At 40.7% G+C, this 14,290-nt stretch overlaps 2 protein-coding genes across 3 annotated transcripts in view; one reads left to right on the top strand and one right to left on the bottom strand.

The window, feature by feature from the left end:
- Positions 1 to 444: 444 nt before the first annotated feature.
- Positions 445 to 13,030, bottom strand: SPA17 (sperm autoantigenic protein 17). The gene is made up of 5 exons (XM_079762370.1): positions 12,893 to 13,030; positions 11,672 to 11,852; positions 6,231 to 6,301; positions 4,367 to 4,450; positions 445 to 750 (listed from the first exon to the last, which is right to left on the bottom strand). The coding sequence occupies exons 2-5, from the start codon at positions 11,823 to 11,825 to the stop codon at positions 610 to 612; spliced, it is 450 nt and encodes a 149-aa protein (XP_079618496.1). The 5' UTR covers positions 11,826 to 11,852; positions 12,893 to 13,030; the 3' UTR covers positions 445 to 609.
- SIAE (sialic acid acetylesterase) overlaps positions 12,334 to 14,290 on the top strand; it is a 42,577-nt gene continuing 40,620 nt past the window's right edge. The window contains exon 1 of one of the 2 annotated variants that reach the window (XM_079762368.1): positions 12,334 to 12,533. Coding sequence is in view for 1 of the 2 variants with exons in the window: in XM_079762367.1 (XP_079618493.1) it covers positions 13,199 to 13,265 (67 nt within the window). In the remaining variant the exon portion in view is untranslated. Of the gene's footprint in view, positions 12,534 to 13,140; positions 13,266 to 14,290 lie in introns of those variants that run through there. The other variant, XM_079762367.1, reaches the window with a different exon arrangement.

The following is a 14,290-nucleotide window of genomic DNA, read 5'->3' as shown; positions in this document are numbered from 1 at the left end:
TCTGGAGAGCAAGATAATAAAAGACTGTCAGCTGCATAAATGTAAGAACAGATATTCACTACCAAACCTCAGCACATGAATTCTGCTCAATACAGTTTTTAATGAATGATTGAATGCAGGCATGCCAGATGAAAACTTATAAGGAGGCAGATTTTTGACTCAGCTTTATCTTCTAATAATTCAAGTTATTCTAAAATTAACTGGACTACCCTCGAAAGACAGTGAGATTCTCTATCACTATGCATGAAACAGGAGCTAAAAGACTGTTGTTAGGGATGTGATAGAGAGGACTTGTTCATTAGGTAATTGTTAGATCACATAACCTCTGAGATCTCTGAAAACTCATACATTCCAGGTCTAATTCCAAGGGTCTCTATACATAGACTCGGAGAAGTATAAATAAGACTTATGATCTCAGAGAAATCTTCAAGAGCATGTGTTCAATGGCATGTTTATTAAACAAATGCTGATGACAGATTTTCACAACAGCAGCCAATGTTATTCCACTACATCCAATCTCCCTTACGAAGAAAAAAAACGACAATCACAACATGGTTGATGGATTTGAATTATTTTTTCATGTTTTCTGGGGGGGCAAAACCAGTCTCCTCAGTTGTCTTCCTGTGTTTTCTCTTCAGGCTCATCTTGTTTCATTTTCTTCACCTCCTCTCTGGCTAAGTGTCCCCGGAACACTGCTTGAATTTTGACGGCAGCCAGCTCCTCTTTTTCCTTATCTTCATCAGGAGATTCCTGCATGGAAAGGAGAAAAAGAGACTGTAAACATCCCACACAGTATTTTTTTTTTTTTAAGATTTTTAATTTTTAAATTTTATTTTTAAAAATATTTTTTTTGATTTTCAGAGAGGGGGGAGGGGAGAGAGAGAGAGAAACAGTGATGTGAGAGTGGTACATGGATTGGCTGCCTCCTGCATGTCCCCTACGGGGGATCGAACTTTCTACCCAGGCACATGCCCTGACTGGGAATCAAACCGGCAAACTTTTGGTGCACAGGACAACTCCCAAGCAACTGAGCAACACCATCTAGGGCCCCATACAGTATTTTGATGCCATAAAAAAGAATGCATACAAAAAAATAGTGCATATGTTTAATCAATTTAGGGATGTAACAATCGAGATATGTTGCTTCCTGAGGGAATTTTATATAAATACTAGAGGCCCAGTGCATGATTTAATCATGCACCTGGTGCACCAGCTGGCTGTCTGTCCGCCGGTGCCCCAGGCCTTCCGAAAGCCTCCAGCTCCGCGGAGGCTTTCAAAAGGCCTTGCGCCGGCGCAGACAGACAGACAGCTCCCCCGCTTTGGCTTTTGATCGCGGGGGAGCCGGCTGGCTGTCTGTCCGCCGGTGCCCCAGGCCTTCCGAAAGCCTCCAGCTCCGCGGAGGCTTTCGAAAGGCCTTGCACCGGCGCAGACAGACAGACAGCTCCCCCGCTTTGGCTTTTGATCCCGGGGGAGCCGGCTGGCTGTCTGTCCGCTGGTGCCCCAGGCCTTCCGAAAGCCTCCGGGGCAGCCATGACACAGACGCTGAGCTCGTGGCGCCACCGCGAGCTCAGCGTCCTGCTGGCCCAATCAGCTACCCCAGCCACCCTGAGTCCCGCCCCCTGCGCCTCCTGCTGGCCCAATCGTGGGCGTAGCGGAGTGATGGTAATTTACATATTACCATTTTATTATGTAGGATTATTATGTAGGATATATATGTGTGTGTGTGTGTATATATATATATATATATATATATATATATATATATATATAGTCATGTTGTCTATGTACCAAATGGTAAATGCCCAAATAGCAGGCATTGTGTTTTGTCATTCTTTAATACGTCTGTATATTAAATCATCGTTGCCAACATTTTCCCTCCAAAATAGCTCCTATTTAACAGTTTCCTGAGCAATAACATTTTTGGGGGGAGGAGGGATAAGTAAGAATCCTTGAAGCATGGTAAAAATGTCAAGAAGAATAGCAAATGTGCTGTTTCAAAATAATCATGATTACATAAGATGAATTAAAGTGTTAATTTCTTAATTTCTCAATAACTAGCTAACCAAAAGCACACATTTAGAGTGCCAGAGAGAAACCTACTTAGTCCAATAATGTCAGCTTTAGTATGATTGATTTAACTTTTGTGGGTGTTTTTTGTTTTTTGTTAATCCTCAACTGAGGATATTTTTCCATTGATTTTTAGGGAGAGTGGAAGAGAGAGGGAAAGACAGAGAGAAACATCAGTGTGAGAGAAACACGTTGATTGGTTGCCTCCTGCATGCACCCCGACCAGGGAAAGAGCCTGCAACCAAGGTACATGTCCTTGACGGGAATCAAGCCCAGGATCCTTTGGTCCACAGGCTCTATCCACTGAGCCAAACTGGCTAGGGCTGGTTTAACTTTTGTATCTAGCTTTTGGTTTGTTTATTAAATTTAGGTGCAACTTACAGACAGTGAAATGCATAGATCTAAAGTGTATAATTCAATAGGTTTTAATATTTTAAATTATAAAAGTGATACATTTAAAAACTTATCACTGGTAGTGAAAGTTTTCTCCCCTTTCCCAAATCCTACCCCTAACAGGTGACTATTATTATGGGTTGAGTGTATATATTCTTTCAAAATTTATCAATAGACAAAGTATTCATATGGGCACATGTATGCCTTTTGTTTTAAAAATGAGCTTATGCTATTCTCAATGTTCTGTTACTACTTTTTCCATCTAACAACATATCTTGGTTCTCTTCATCTATGTTATTATTCAGGATATAACTCTGCTCATTCTTTTTTTCCGCATGACGCCATTGTATTACATTGTATTGGTGGGCACTGATTTATTTACTCAGCCTCCTATTGACAGACCTCTGGGTTGTTTACCTCTCCTCTCCCTCTATTACAATAATGAGGCAAAGCTAGCTCTTATTTCTGTTGTTGTTGTTAATCCTCACTTCAGGATATTTTTTTCCATTGACTTTTAATGATTGTGAGAGGGAGGGAGGAGGAGAGAGGGAGGGAGGGAGGGAGGGGGAGAGATATTGATGTAAGAGACACACATTGATTGGTTGCTTCCCACACATGCCCCCACCAGGGGCTGGGGATTGAACCTGCAACCCAGGTATGTGCCCCTGACCAGGAATTGAACCTGTGACCTTCAGTGCATAGGTGGACGCTTCAACCACTGAAACACACCAGCTAGGGCTCTTAAACTTTTAAATGCAAACAAAATGGTATAAAGTCCTCTGAGATGATGGCTCAATATGGGCAAGTAAATTATCCTGAGGTTGGAAATCAATGGGATCCCAGCTCAGACTCATGAAAAGCTGTGAAAGGGCACCTAGTGAAGAGGTAAGGAAACAAAACTCCCTTCTTTCCCGATCTCCCTCTGCGTCTTGTGCCAATGTTAGGCTAAGTTGCACTGATATAATTCTGGAATAATTTATAAAGGTTATAGGGAAAAGTTATGCCCTACTGGGCAGGAAGTAAGGTATTCCTTGAGGGGATATCTATTTTAGGTGTCAATTATTGGGTAACCAACTGGGACATGAAAAGGAACTCAAAAGTTTGGCCTTCAGTATTGGGGAGAGTGAGCTCTTCTTTCTCACTAGGCATGGTCCTCTTGAGTCTGGACTATGAAAATTATAGACAGTGATATGCTGGTAAATGCTTAAAAACTGGCTCTCCAGAAAGAAAAAACAAAAGTCCTGATTCATTCCATTTGTCATGGTCTTAATATTCCTCCTATGGCTGATTTCAAGCTACCGAAGTGACATTACCAAGCACAGGGCTGTGGAGAGATGTACACTATCCTCTCCCGAAAGGTGAAAGCTGGCTCTAGCGCACTGGGGAATACAGGACTCATATAGGCATCTACCCAGGTCCCCTACTTAGATGTGGGCTGTCAGGCAGGAAGTCGTTTTTGTAGAGGGCAAATGCATGGAAGGCAAGACACATTGCGTAAAGCCATTTCATTTGGTTGCATAATTCCCTCTGAGTTTCCTTTGTCATCTCGGAACCTTTGCCACTGTGTGGTGTAACATCATCACTGAGCAAAAAGCTCCCAAATTGGAAAGGGAATCTGAAGGGTCAAGCATGAGGCTGGTGAGTTCTGCCTGTTCTTCCCCTTGAGGAGATTTTTCCATCTGTTGATAATCTTGGGAAATAAGATTTTATTTTTAAAGGGAAGAATGAATTTTTCTTTATAAGAGGCATGACTAAAAATGATCCACCAGTTAGTTTATTACTGATGCTAGTTATCTAGAAAGCAAAATCACAATTTTAACATGGATAATAGACTAGATTCATATTTAGAGCATGATTATAAATTGAGTCATATTCTTTCCAATAGTGCATGGAAAATGTAACTTACTAAGGGTGTGTCTGGTGTCTCCACTTTCTGAGACATTTCTTTCTCAGCTGCCTGAGACTTTTCTTTCTCAGCTGGTTCTTGCTCCTGGGAAGAGGGGAGAGGACCAAATAGGCAATATTTCAAAAAATAGTAGTCTTGGATCAAGCAGCTTAAAGATAATGAAATATTACTTAAAATTATTGAGAAGAAGTGGTAATTAAATACATACTGATTTTTAACAAGGAAAATGGGTGGAAAAAGAACAAATAAATGAAAACTCTCAAGGGACTATGCATAAGTATTAAAGATGAAGGAATTGGTAAAAAAATGTTTGCTTTTTTGGCTTCTGGAAAGTATTTGACATTGTTTTATATTCAAAACAAGCTATTGTCTTATACTAAAAGTTGATAAGATGCTGTAATGAATCCTGAACAGTATAAAGAGGTGCCAATAGTTTCTAAAAGAGAAACAAAATAAATGTCATTGTGTTGCATAGTGTGGAATCCAGTTGACTTTTTAATGAAGTTTGTTGTTGATTTAAATCTAAGTCAAAAGAGTAAGTTTTGTTGTGGGGGATGATTTAAATAGAAAAAGGGAAGCCAGCTCTGCCTGCTTTTACATGGTTATGGAATCTTTTTCCAAAATAGAGACATCGCTAATTCCCAACTTATGGGAATAGCTTCCTTAATCCATAAAATAGAAAGGACAAATAGGCTAATCAAATAAAGTCTTTAGAATTCAAAATAGAAGAAACAGCTGATATAGCACCAATATTTTAAAATTTTCCTTTGATTCCAATAAAGCATGAACACAGAGAATCTAGTTAAATGGAAATAAACAGAACATTTATCTTATCTGGCAGGCACAAATGGATGGAAACTCACTTCTGAACTCATGGAATAGGTGACAGATATTTCCCCAGGAAATTCCCCAAATCTACCGTGGAACACCATCAAAACTTGAACTGTGTTAATTCCTTTTCATTCAAGTATGTGTGGGTGCTTTGTGGCTAATGGTTTATCACAGCTGTCTAGAGTAGTGCTTTCTCAGACTTTACTGTACCTACATTTTACCTTTGGGGATCTTGTTAAAATTCAACTTCTGATTTGTAGACCTGTGGTAGGGTCCTAGACTGAATGAATTTCTACCAAGTTCTTAGTTGATGCCAATGATGCTGTGTTCCACACAGCTTTTCTCAACCAGTATTTCTTATCTGGCCCACAGAACACAGACTATTTTAAGTAATTATTGTCTCAATTCTCTCCAAAATGATGCATTAATTATGGTGAAATGATGAAACATTCTTGATACAAAGGAAAGACATTGATTCCTTACATGAAATGTGTGCCTTCTAGTTAGGACTTAATTATTTTAAGGAACCTAGGTTGAGAAAGACTGGTTCTAAGAATGCTAGTAAAGAGAAGATAGGTTCAGTCTCTGAACAGGTTAGCTTTATACAGAAAATTCTATCTACCATTACCATCTTTAATTCTATTCAGTCTTTTGTAAAGTGCAATGACAATGAAATAATTGGACGAGCAGTGTTTTATTTTATGAAATATCATTCATTAATTCAACAATACTTATCATCTGCGACTGCTAAGCACTGATGCCCAATAAAATTTGAATAAATGAGACTAATTATTCTATAACTTCGATTACATTCTTCCTGTTGATCATCTTTAAGTTTAAACTATGTATCTGGTATGATTCAGATACTTTAGAAAAGAATGTCTCATCAGAAAGAACATTACAATTAAGAAGCTTTAATAAGATATTTTGGATGCCCCTCACAATTTATATGAGTCTGGGGGGATCCCAATAATCTCTGTTTTGGAGACAGGGAAAAGAAATAACCAAATCCATTAGTTTCACAGGACCATACCTTGAATGCATGGTTGTTATAGAAGCGGTCATCCACCTTACTTCCCCATTCTGCTGGATCGAAGTTGGTTTCTAAATAATAAAAATATAATAATTTTAAATTTATTTTGAGTTCATTAAAGTAAATCTAAAGTAACACAAAATAAGCTTTTTCAAACCACAGGTTCATTGATGCCAGTTGAAAGTCTTATCGCTGTTATACATAGCTTAGCACTGCAGATATAACCAGTGATCATTAAATATATGCTGATGAATTAAACATTAGATGAGCCATTGGGTATATTTAGAAAGGCAGTAAAAAACTGCCTTCACAAAATTTATAACAAAATGGGAAAGAGAGAGAGAGAAAACAAATGCAATACTTAAATATAAGTATAGAAACTTATAAGCATGAATTAGTAAACACAGAAAAATGTATACAAATGCTAAATAGTAAGGAGGTTTGGAAAAGTGAAGGATGAGAACATTTTGTCTTTTACATCTCTGCTCATTGAAAGCTCTCTACCTCCCACCCCATATTTTTTCCTTGCAATTTATTTGTTGATGAAATTGGGTCATTTTCCTTTGGAGTTTTCCATAGTTTAGATAGTTTTTATTCCATTCCCATGATGCTTTTTAACAAGTTCCTCTGCCTTTGAACTTTCTATAGACTGCTAGTTAGATCTACAGTTCGATCTGATTCAGGTCTGATTGTTTTGGGCAAGAATATAGGTAGTGCAGTGTAATACTGTCAGGAGATACATAGTATCTGATTGTCTTTATAATTTTTATGGACCCATTGATGATGACTCCTTAGATAATTTCTTCAGGTGTTGCATAATGGCAGGGTTCTAATTTTATTATTACTTCATTTCTGAAGTACTCAATAAAAAACAACAACAACAAAAAAACCACTTTTCCTCATCAATTATTTGGTTACCCTGAAATACAGTTCTTACAGAAAAGGTAAGTTAAAGGTTTCTTTTACTTTGTTTACTAATTTTCACAATAATCAGTGGGTTCCTTAGGATTCTCTTAAGGAGCTTCTTTTTATTTTTTTACCATTATGAACTCATGAATATTTAACAAATTGGATGAATTTCAATTCATTACATTTATTATTCTTTTTAATCATCACCCAAGGATATTTTTCCATTGATTTTTGCAGAGTGGGAGAGGGAAAGACAGAGAGAAATATGTTTCTCTCACATTGATTGGTTGCCTCCTGCACAAGCCCCAACCAGACCCAGGCTGGGGAGGAGCCTACAACCAAGGTTCGTGTCCTAGACTGGAATTGAACCCGGGACCCTTCCTTCTGCAGGCCAACGCTCTATCCACTGAGCCAAACCGGCTAGAGCACATTTATTATTCTTATTGATGCTCCAGTTATCCAAAACTGTCCAGTAGGGGCTTATTTGGGTTCTTAGATGCTCTTGGGTCCTTTGGAAACAACTCTAGTAATCCTTGACAGTTTCCTTATTTTCTGGGATGGCAAGATGTTCAGGCTCTTCTTCGTATTTCCTGCCCAGTTCAAGAAATTACCTCATTCTCCAAGAAGCCCGTTTCCTGGGAAAATGGTAGGTAGAGCCTATAGTGTCGGGGCCAGGTATTCACTGGTACTGGGTTGGTCTTTGTTTTGAGGCCTTTTAGGAAAATGTATGGAACTAAAAAACACATTTTATATTTTATGTTTTTATTGATTTTAGAGAGAGGAAGGGAGAGGGAGAGAGAAATAGTAACATCAATAATGAGAGAGAATCATCTATCAGCTGCCTCCCGCATGCTCCCCACAGGGGATTGAGCCCACAACCCGGGCATGTGCCCTAACTGGGTATTGAACCCTGACCTCCTGGTTCATAGGTCAACACGCTACTGAACCAAACTAGCCAGAACACTTCTTTTATTTAAAAATAAAATAAAATAATATATATATATCTCATGAGGTCACACTGATACTTTTAAATTCAAATTTAGGATTACAGGATTTTATTTACTTTTTTATATACATAATACATTTATTTTTATATTTATACTAGAGGCCCAATGCACAAAATTCATGCAAGGGGCTCAGCCCGAGGCAATGGCGGCAGCTGCCTCAGCCCTCGCAGCCCCAGCTTCATCTGGAAGGATGTCCAATCTAATTAGCATATTATTCTTTTATTATTATAGATAAGAATTACTAAAAATAATTTAAGATATGTTAAAATTCATTTTGTTTTAAGGCTATAGCCATCAGGGATGTACAAATTATCTACATAATAAAAACCCAGTGGTCGTAACGCTGTAACGACCAAAGACCAGTCACCAGGAGGTGAAGTGATGCTGCATTCCGCGGTGCCGGCGGGACTTGATGCTGGGTCCCACAGCACACTGGGTCTGGGTCTTGCACGATTTCACGCGCTGGGCCCTAGTTGTGTCATAAAGTAACTGAAAATAATTTGTATCTGTGTGGTTATGCTATCCATTCAATACTAGTTAGGTTTGTCTGTTGCACTTTGCTTCTAAATTTTAGAAATTAACTATTTTTAAATTTTTTTTATATTTTATTGATTTTTTACAGAGAGGAAGAGAGAGGGATAGTTAGAAACATCGATGAGAGAGAAACATCTATCAGCTGCCTCTTGCACACACCCCACTGGGGATGCGCCCGCAACCAAGGCACATGCCCCTGACCGGAATCGAATCTGGGACCCTTGAGTCCACAGGCCGACGCTCCATCCACTGAGCCAAACCGGTTTCGGCAACAATTTTTAAATTTTATTCTATTTTGTAATTATGTTAACATTTATGATTTCGAACTCAAAATATATACAGAGAACTCTAGTTTCTATCTTGTTCCCACCACTCTGTTCCTTCTGTCTTTAGAGGTAAATGTCATTTTAAAAGATTTAAAATATAAATGAACAGTTATGTATTCATATCAACACTCCTTTATTAGATAATGGCATACTACACATACTTTTTGCAGCTTACTTTTTTCACTTAATATATCTTGAAGATCATTCCATAGCAACATATAGAGATCTTCCTCGTTTTTTTTAAGCTGTATATTATCCTATTGTGTAGATGTACTCTAGTTTATTCAATTAATACCGATTATGGGTATTTGGGTTGCTTCCTCAAATAACAATGCAATGAAAAGTAAAGAAGTGGAATTTCCCCTCCTTGGGATTGTATCAAACTGGAATTGGCAAACTTTTAGCTTTTTGCCAATCTGATGAGTAGGTACTGGTGGTAGGGTGGTGGTACCGCAGTGTAGTTTTGATATGGGCCTCTATTATTATGGGTTAATTTAAGTAGGTCTTTATATGTTAAGGGCCATTTGCATTTATTTTTAAAAACATTTTTTAATAGATTTAAGAGACTGAGATGCAGGAGTAACATCCATTGGCTGTCTCCTGCATGCCCCCTACTGGCATGTGACTGGAATGGGAATCGAACCAGTGGCCTCTTGGTGCATGGGATGGTACCCAACAGAGCCAAACTGGCCAGGGCCATTTGCATTTATTTTTGTATAAACTCATATCACTTGCCCATTTTTTTTTATATAGCATTGTTGGGCTTTTTTTCTCACTGTTTTTACAAGCTGTTTATTTATTAGGTTGATTAACCAGTTGAGACATAAATTGCAAACATTTTTTTCTCAGTTTGTCATTGTAGTTTTATTTTCCTTATGGCAATTTTTGTCATGTAATATTGTCAATTTTATCTCCATCTTTTCCCTAATTGCTCTTGGATTTTTAAGTAATTATAGCAACTTGGTTAGCAGTCCTCTCCCTCCCCCCTTTATGTTATAGAGAAAATTTATCCACATTTTCTTATAGTATTTGTAGGTTTCATTTAAAAAATATTTAAATATTTGATCAATCTGGAACTTTATCCTGGTGTATCATGTAAGGAATAGATCAAATTTTAACTTTTCCATCTTTATTATATCATTTAATAAAAGCCCACCTTTAGTCTAGTGATTTTTAAGATGCCACTTATTTAATTTACTAACATACTTCCTGTCACAAAAATAAAAATTAAGACTAGTAATTACCTATGAGGAATGCTGATAAGGAAATTCTTGCACTGTGTGAGAGACTGGCTTAGAGGACTTTATTCTTCCCACTTGGAGAGACTAAATCCTAATACTTGTATCAGTTAGAAAACTCAGCTTTGGTTACATGAGTGAGAATGGGTATGATGCTTAAAACTTTTTCAAATTTTTCAAATAGTCTTACCCATTTTTATTTGAGTTAGTATTCTGAGACCATTACTCTGAATCACCAATTGCTTTAATTATCATGATCCAGTAACAATGACTCAAATGTTTTGTAATAGGATGTTTTCAAGGTCTAAATTTAAATAAATGACTAAAGACATTTTACTCATTAATTTATAAAATAAAGTTATAACAACAAAATTAATGTTTGCTACCCTAAAGGATTTCTCTTCCTAGCTTTTTTAGTGGCACTTAAGTATCAGATTGTGCAACAAATATTCAGTGACTGGATATGGAAAAGGTCAGCAACATTCAGGAAACTGGCAGAGATTTTGAGCTCTGCCAGGGTACAGCAAAGAAGGCAGGGGGTGGAGAGCTATGCAGTGTGTATGGGAGTTGTTTCAATTCAAGCCTTGTGTTTCCTCCTTCTAAAAAGATTTAAAATTGAATGTTTATTTATTTGTGGTTTCTCTGGGCACCTTTACCACCCTGTTGGAATACTGTAATCAAAAGTAATGATAATAGCTTATATTAAAACCGTGGCTCTAGTTACACGTTTTACGTAGACAGTTATAGCTGTAATAATCCCCATTTTGACCATTAGGTAGGGTCTTGATAGTCATGAACCTTCAAGGCGGAGAATCTGGAAATTTTATTTATGAAAGTGAAGAAGTTGCTTTGGCTCTCAACTAGAGAGTCAGGTTAGCCTTAATCTTAGTCTCTGAGCAGGATGGAACCTTGGGAGAATGGAAGTTCCCTTTTCAAAGCACTTTTTCTCCGTGCCTTTATTGTAAGGACAGTTTCAGATCCCTCAGCAAATCCCAGTTTATATAATCTAAGGCGTGTAGGATTATTTTTTTCCCCATACTTATAATACCTTCAAGTAAAAAGAGCAAAAATGTAAAGAAAAGCACGAACTCTCCTCCCGGTGAGAACAGATAGTCCACTGCCTTGGGGGTACGGGAACAGCCTGCTGGGAAATGGTGAGCTATCCTAAATGACCTCGTGGGGTCACCTTCCACCCAGTGTGTAACCAAGAAGGTCTGGGTAATAACTGGTCATCTTCAATAACGTGAAATAATGTGATTTGAGAGAACCTGCCAAAAAGGCGTATGTTGTTTCAAACACCAAGAACTGTGACGAAGCTACAAGGCTTCCTGAGGAATAGGGATGGTCTTAAGCAAGTTTCACCATAAACAAGTACTTAAGTCTCTCTCTCTTTTTTTTTAAATGCCTATTTTTTTTTTAAAGCTTACTCTCTCTCTTCTCTAGAAGACTCTCAAAATATGCTGCTGCAAAAGATGGTATATTGTCCGGTTGCTGCCTCAGAATCTCACGTGTCAGCCCTTCAAGAAGATTCCCAAATCCTTGTGGAATTCGGTAGTGGGTGTTGGAGAATGGAATCGACATCTTCTTGGAAGGAACTGCCTATTGTACCTGGAGATTCATCAAAGAGTACTGTCTTTAAATCTGATTATGCTTATATAATCACAACTATGGCAACAAATTATTTCTGATTACCAAACTTCCTGGCCTTCAGTATTTCCCCCCAACACAAACCAAGTCCATCCATTTGCTCTGAAGAGTTTTGAATTCGTCATTAACAATGCATCATTATTAATTAGAATATTACAAACACAGATTTAATAGGTCATTCTTTTCATTACAAAAATCACAGATTTTCACTATGATCCTAAGTACTTTTTCTTTCTCTTTAAGAGGTGAGAGTAAGTTTTGCCATCTCACAGGAACTTAGAGAGAATGGTTGCTAAAACTTCACCATAAATTGCCGAAAAGACCCTGTTTAGGGTCTAAAAAAAAATTGTTTAAAAAGTCAGACCAGGTCCTGGTTCTAGAAATTATTCTAATTTGTTAAATGAGTACGTTTCACACTTAAAGTCTTTCCCTGGAATGGGGCGGGCGGTCAAGGATTTTGCAATCCCAGCCTCCCAAGGTCTGGGATTCTTATATTTTCTGGTTTTTCTCTCTTGACCAGGTCCTGTCTTCCCGTCTAGGAACCCAAGGGCTTGGGTTAAGGACAGCTGTCCACCCCGCGGCCTGGGCGACGGAGTCTGCAAAAGCCACTCAGGCCCGGCCTGTTGTGACGGTTAACGCCGGGTAAGGCCGGAGCTGGGGCCGGGGTCTCCGTGGGGGACTAGACGGTTTCACGAGGCCCGATCGGTGGAGGTTTCTTTCACCCCCTTTTCCGGAGGACCCGGAGATGAGGCATGGAATCCTCTGAGGCTGTGAAACGGACTGGTGAGGCCCTGACCCGATCTGAGTGGCCCTAAGCCGATCGGAGGAGCGGAGGGCGGTGGGCGGGGGCCGCACGTCGAGGACCCGGGACTTCACCACGGCTGCCGGCCTCCCATCTGCCCGGGGTCCCGGAATGTGTCGGGGATCCGGAGAGAATACGAGAGGCGAAGGGAGAGGGCGAGGTCTCGGTTTTCGAGAGGAACTGGGGTAAACCGCCTCACCTCTTGGTTCTCCCAGAGCTGGTGCCGATGGTTCCAGTTGTTTGTTCTCGTTGCTGAGGAACCGTTGTGTTTTGTTTTTTTTTTTACTCCACTACGGCGGCCGAGAAGGGACGAGGGGCGTCCTCTCGGGCGGCCGCAGACGGCTTCGCGGACGGCACGGCCTGGAAGGGTGGGGTCAGATGGCCCCGCCCACGGCCCCCGCCCACGGCCCCGCCCACTCCAGGCCCCGCCCGTCACAGACCCCGCCCCCGCCCCCGCCTGGCTCGGGGTTGCGTGGCCCGCGCGGGGAGACGGAACTTAGCAAGCATGGTGGCGCTGGGGGTTGCAGTGGGGCTGTTGCTGCCATTAGTCCTGCGGGCCCACATGCGTGCAGGTGAGGTGGCCTGGCTGGGCCCGACCCCGCCCGTCAGCGGACGCGGGCTCCGACCTCCCGCGTGCTCGCAGGCAGGACCCCCACCCGCAACCCCTCTTAAGGGCCGGGAAGGGGGTCTCCAAGCCAGGCCTGGACTGCTAGTTCCGCTGGGCTATAGCTCCTGCCCTTCCGCTTCCTCCATCCCGTCCAGCGCGTAGGGCAGATGGAGAGTTGGGTTTATCTGAGTGGGGTGGCCCTCGGGGTCTTTGAATACCTGCTGGGGAGCTCGAATTGGGGCGTGGGGGGAAGGTGGGGCGGGGAGAGGAAGCAAGTTATTATAGTTGGAAACAGGTGCCCAGAGTCATGCAAACCATTTCAGTGCAGCCCTCTCAGTGGAACCTCGAGGGAGGGTTTGCTTTAGGCCAGGAATTGAATTTTACTAGTTGAAGTGGTGATGGGGCTGTGAAGTACAACTCCCTCACTGGCTCAGAATATTTAAGGCCCAGCTTTGGTTTCTGGTGCAGCTTACAGATACTGGTGGGGGATAATATGCGCGGCATTGGGGAGGAGGGCGACTCCCTGACTATTGTCCAAGTCAGACCCTGTCATTTGAACACACAAGGCTGGACACTGGGCCACAACTGTGGAAAAACCAGGTCTGTCTGCTAGTGCGAAGTGAAAGCGATAATGCTGGACCTATTTTTCTCCCTTCAAACACTCAACTAGTGGGCCACAGAGACCCCTGTCAAGAAATGAAAGCTGAGGTGGGAGAATGGTTGGAGTGCAGAAAAATGACCGCTGCTCTACCTAAGAACCCAATAAGGACCCGATTCAGACAAGCTGCATCCCATAGGTGCTTTTTCCTGGGTTTAACCAACGTGTAAGCTAACCTTTATCTCTCTCAGCCTCACACAGTGGCCTCTGCATCTAGCATATGATGTGGAAAGAAGGTAAAGAGGAGAGTGGGGCCATTATTCTATCCGTTTTCTCTGTTAAAGGCTGTTAACTTGGATATCTGTGTTTTATCTCTGCCTTTAGGTCATGTC

Source organism: Cnephaeus nilssonii, assembly GCF_951640355.1.
Source record: "Cnephaeus nilssonii genome assembly, chromosome: 22".
Taxonomy (NCBI): Eukaryota; Metazoa; Chordata; class Mammalia; order Chiroptera; family Vespertilionidae; genus Cnephaeus; species Cnephaeus nilssonii.
This window is presented reverse-complemented; position numbering and strand designations above follow the sequence as displayed.

Coding starts and splice junctions, on each gene's coding strand:
- SPA17 (XM_079762370.1), bottom strand. CDS start 11,825: ATGTCGATTCCATTCTCCAACACCCACTACCGAATTCCACAAGGATTT. Junction 6,302..11,671: donor TCTTCTAGAGAAGAGAGAGA/GTAAGCTTTAAA, acceptor TTTATTATTTAG/AAACCAACTTCGATCCAGCA. Junction 4,451..6,230: donor ATAACAACCATGCATTCAAG/GTATGGTCCTGT, acceptor CCCTCTTCCCAG/GAGCAAGAACCAGCTGAGAA.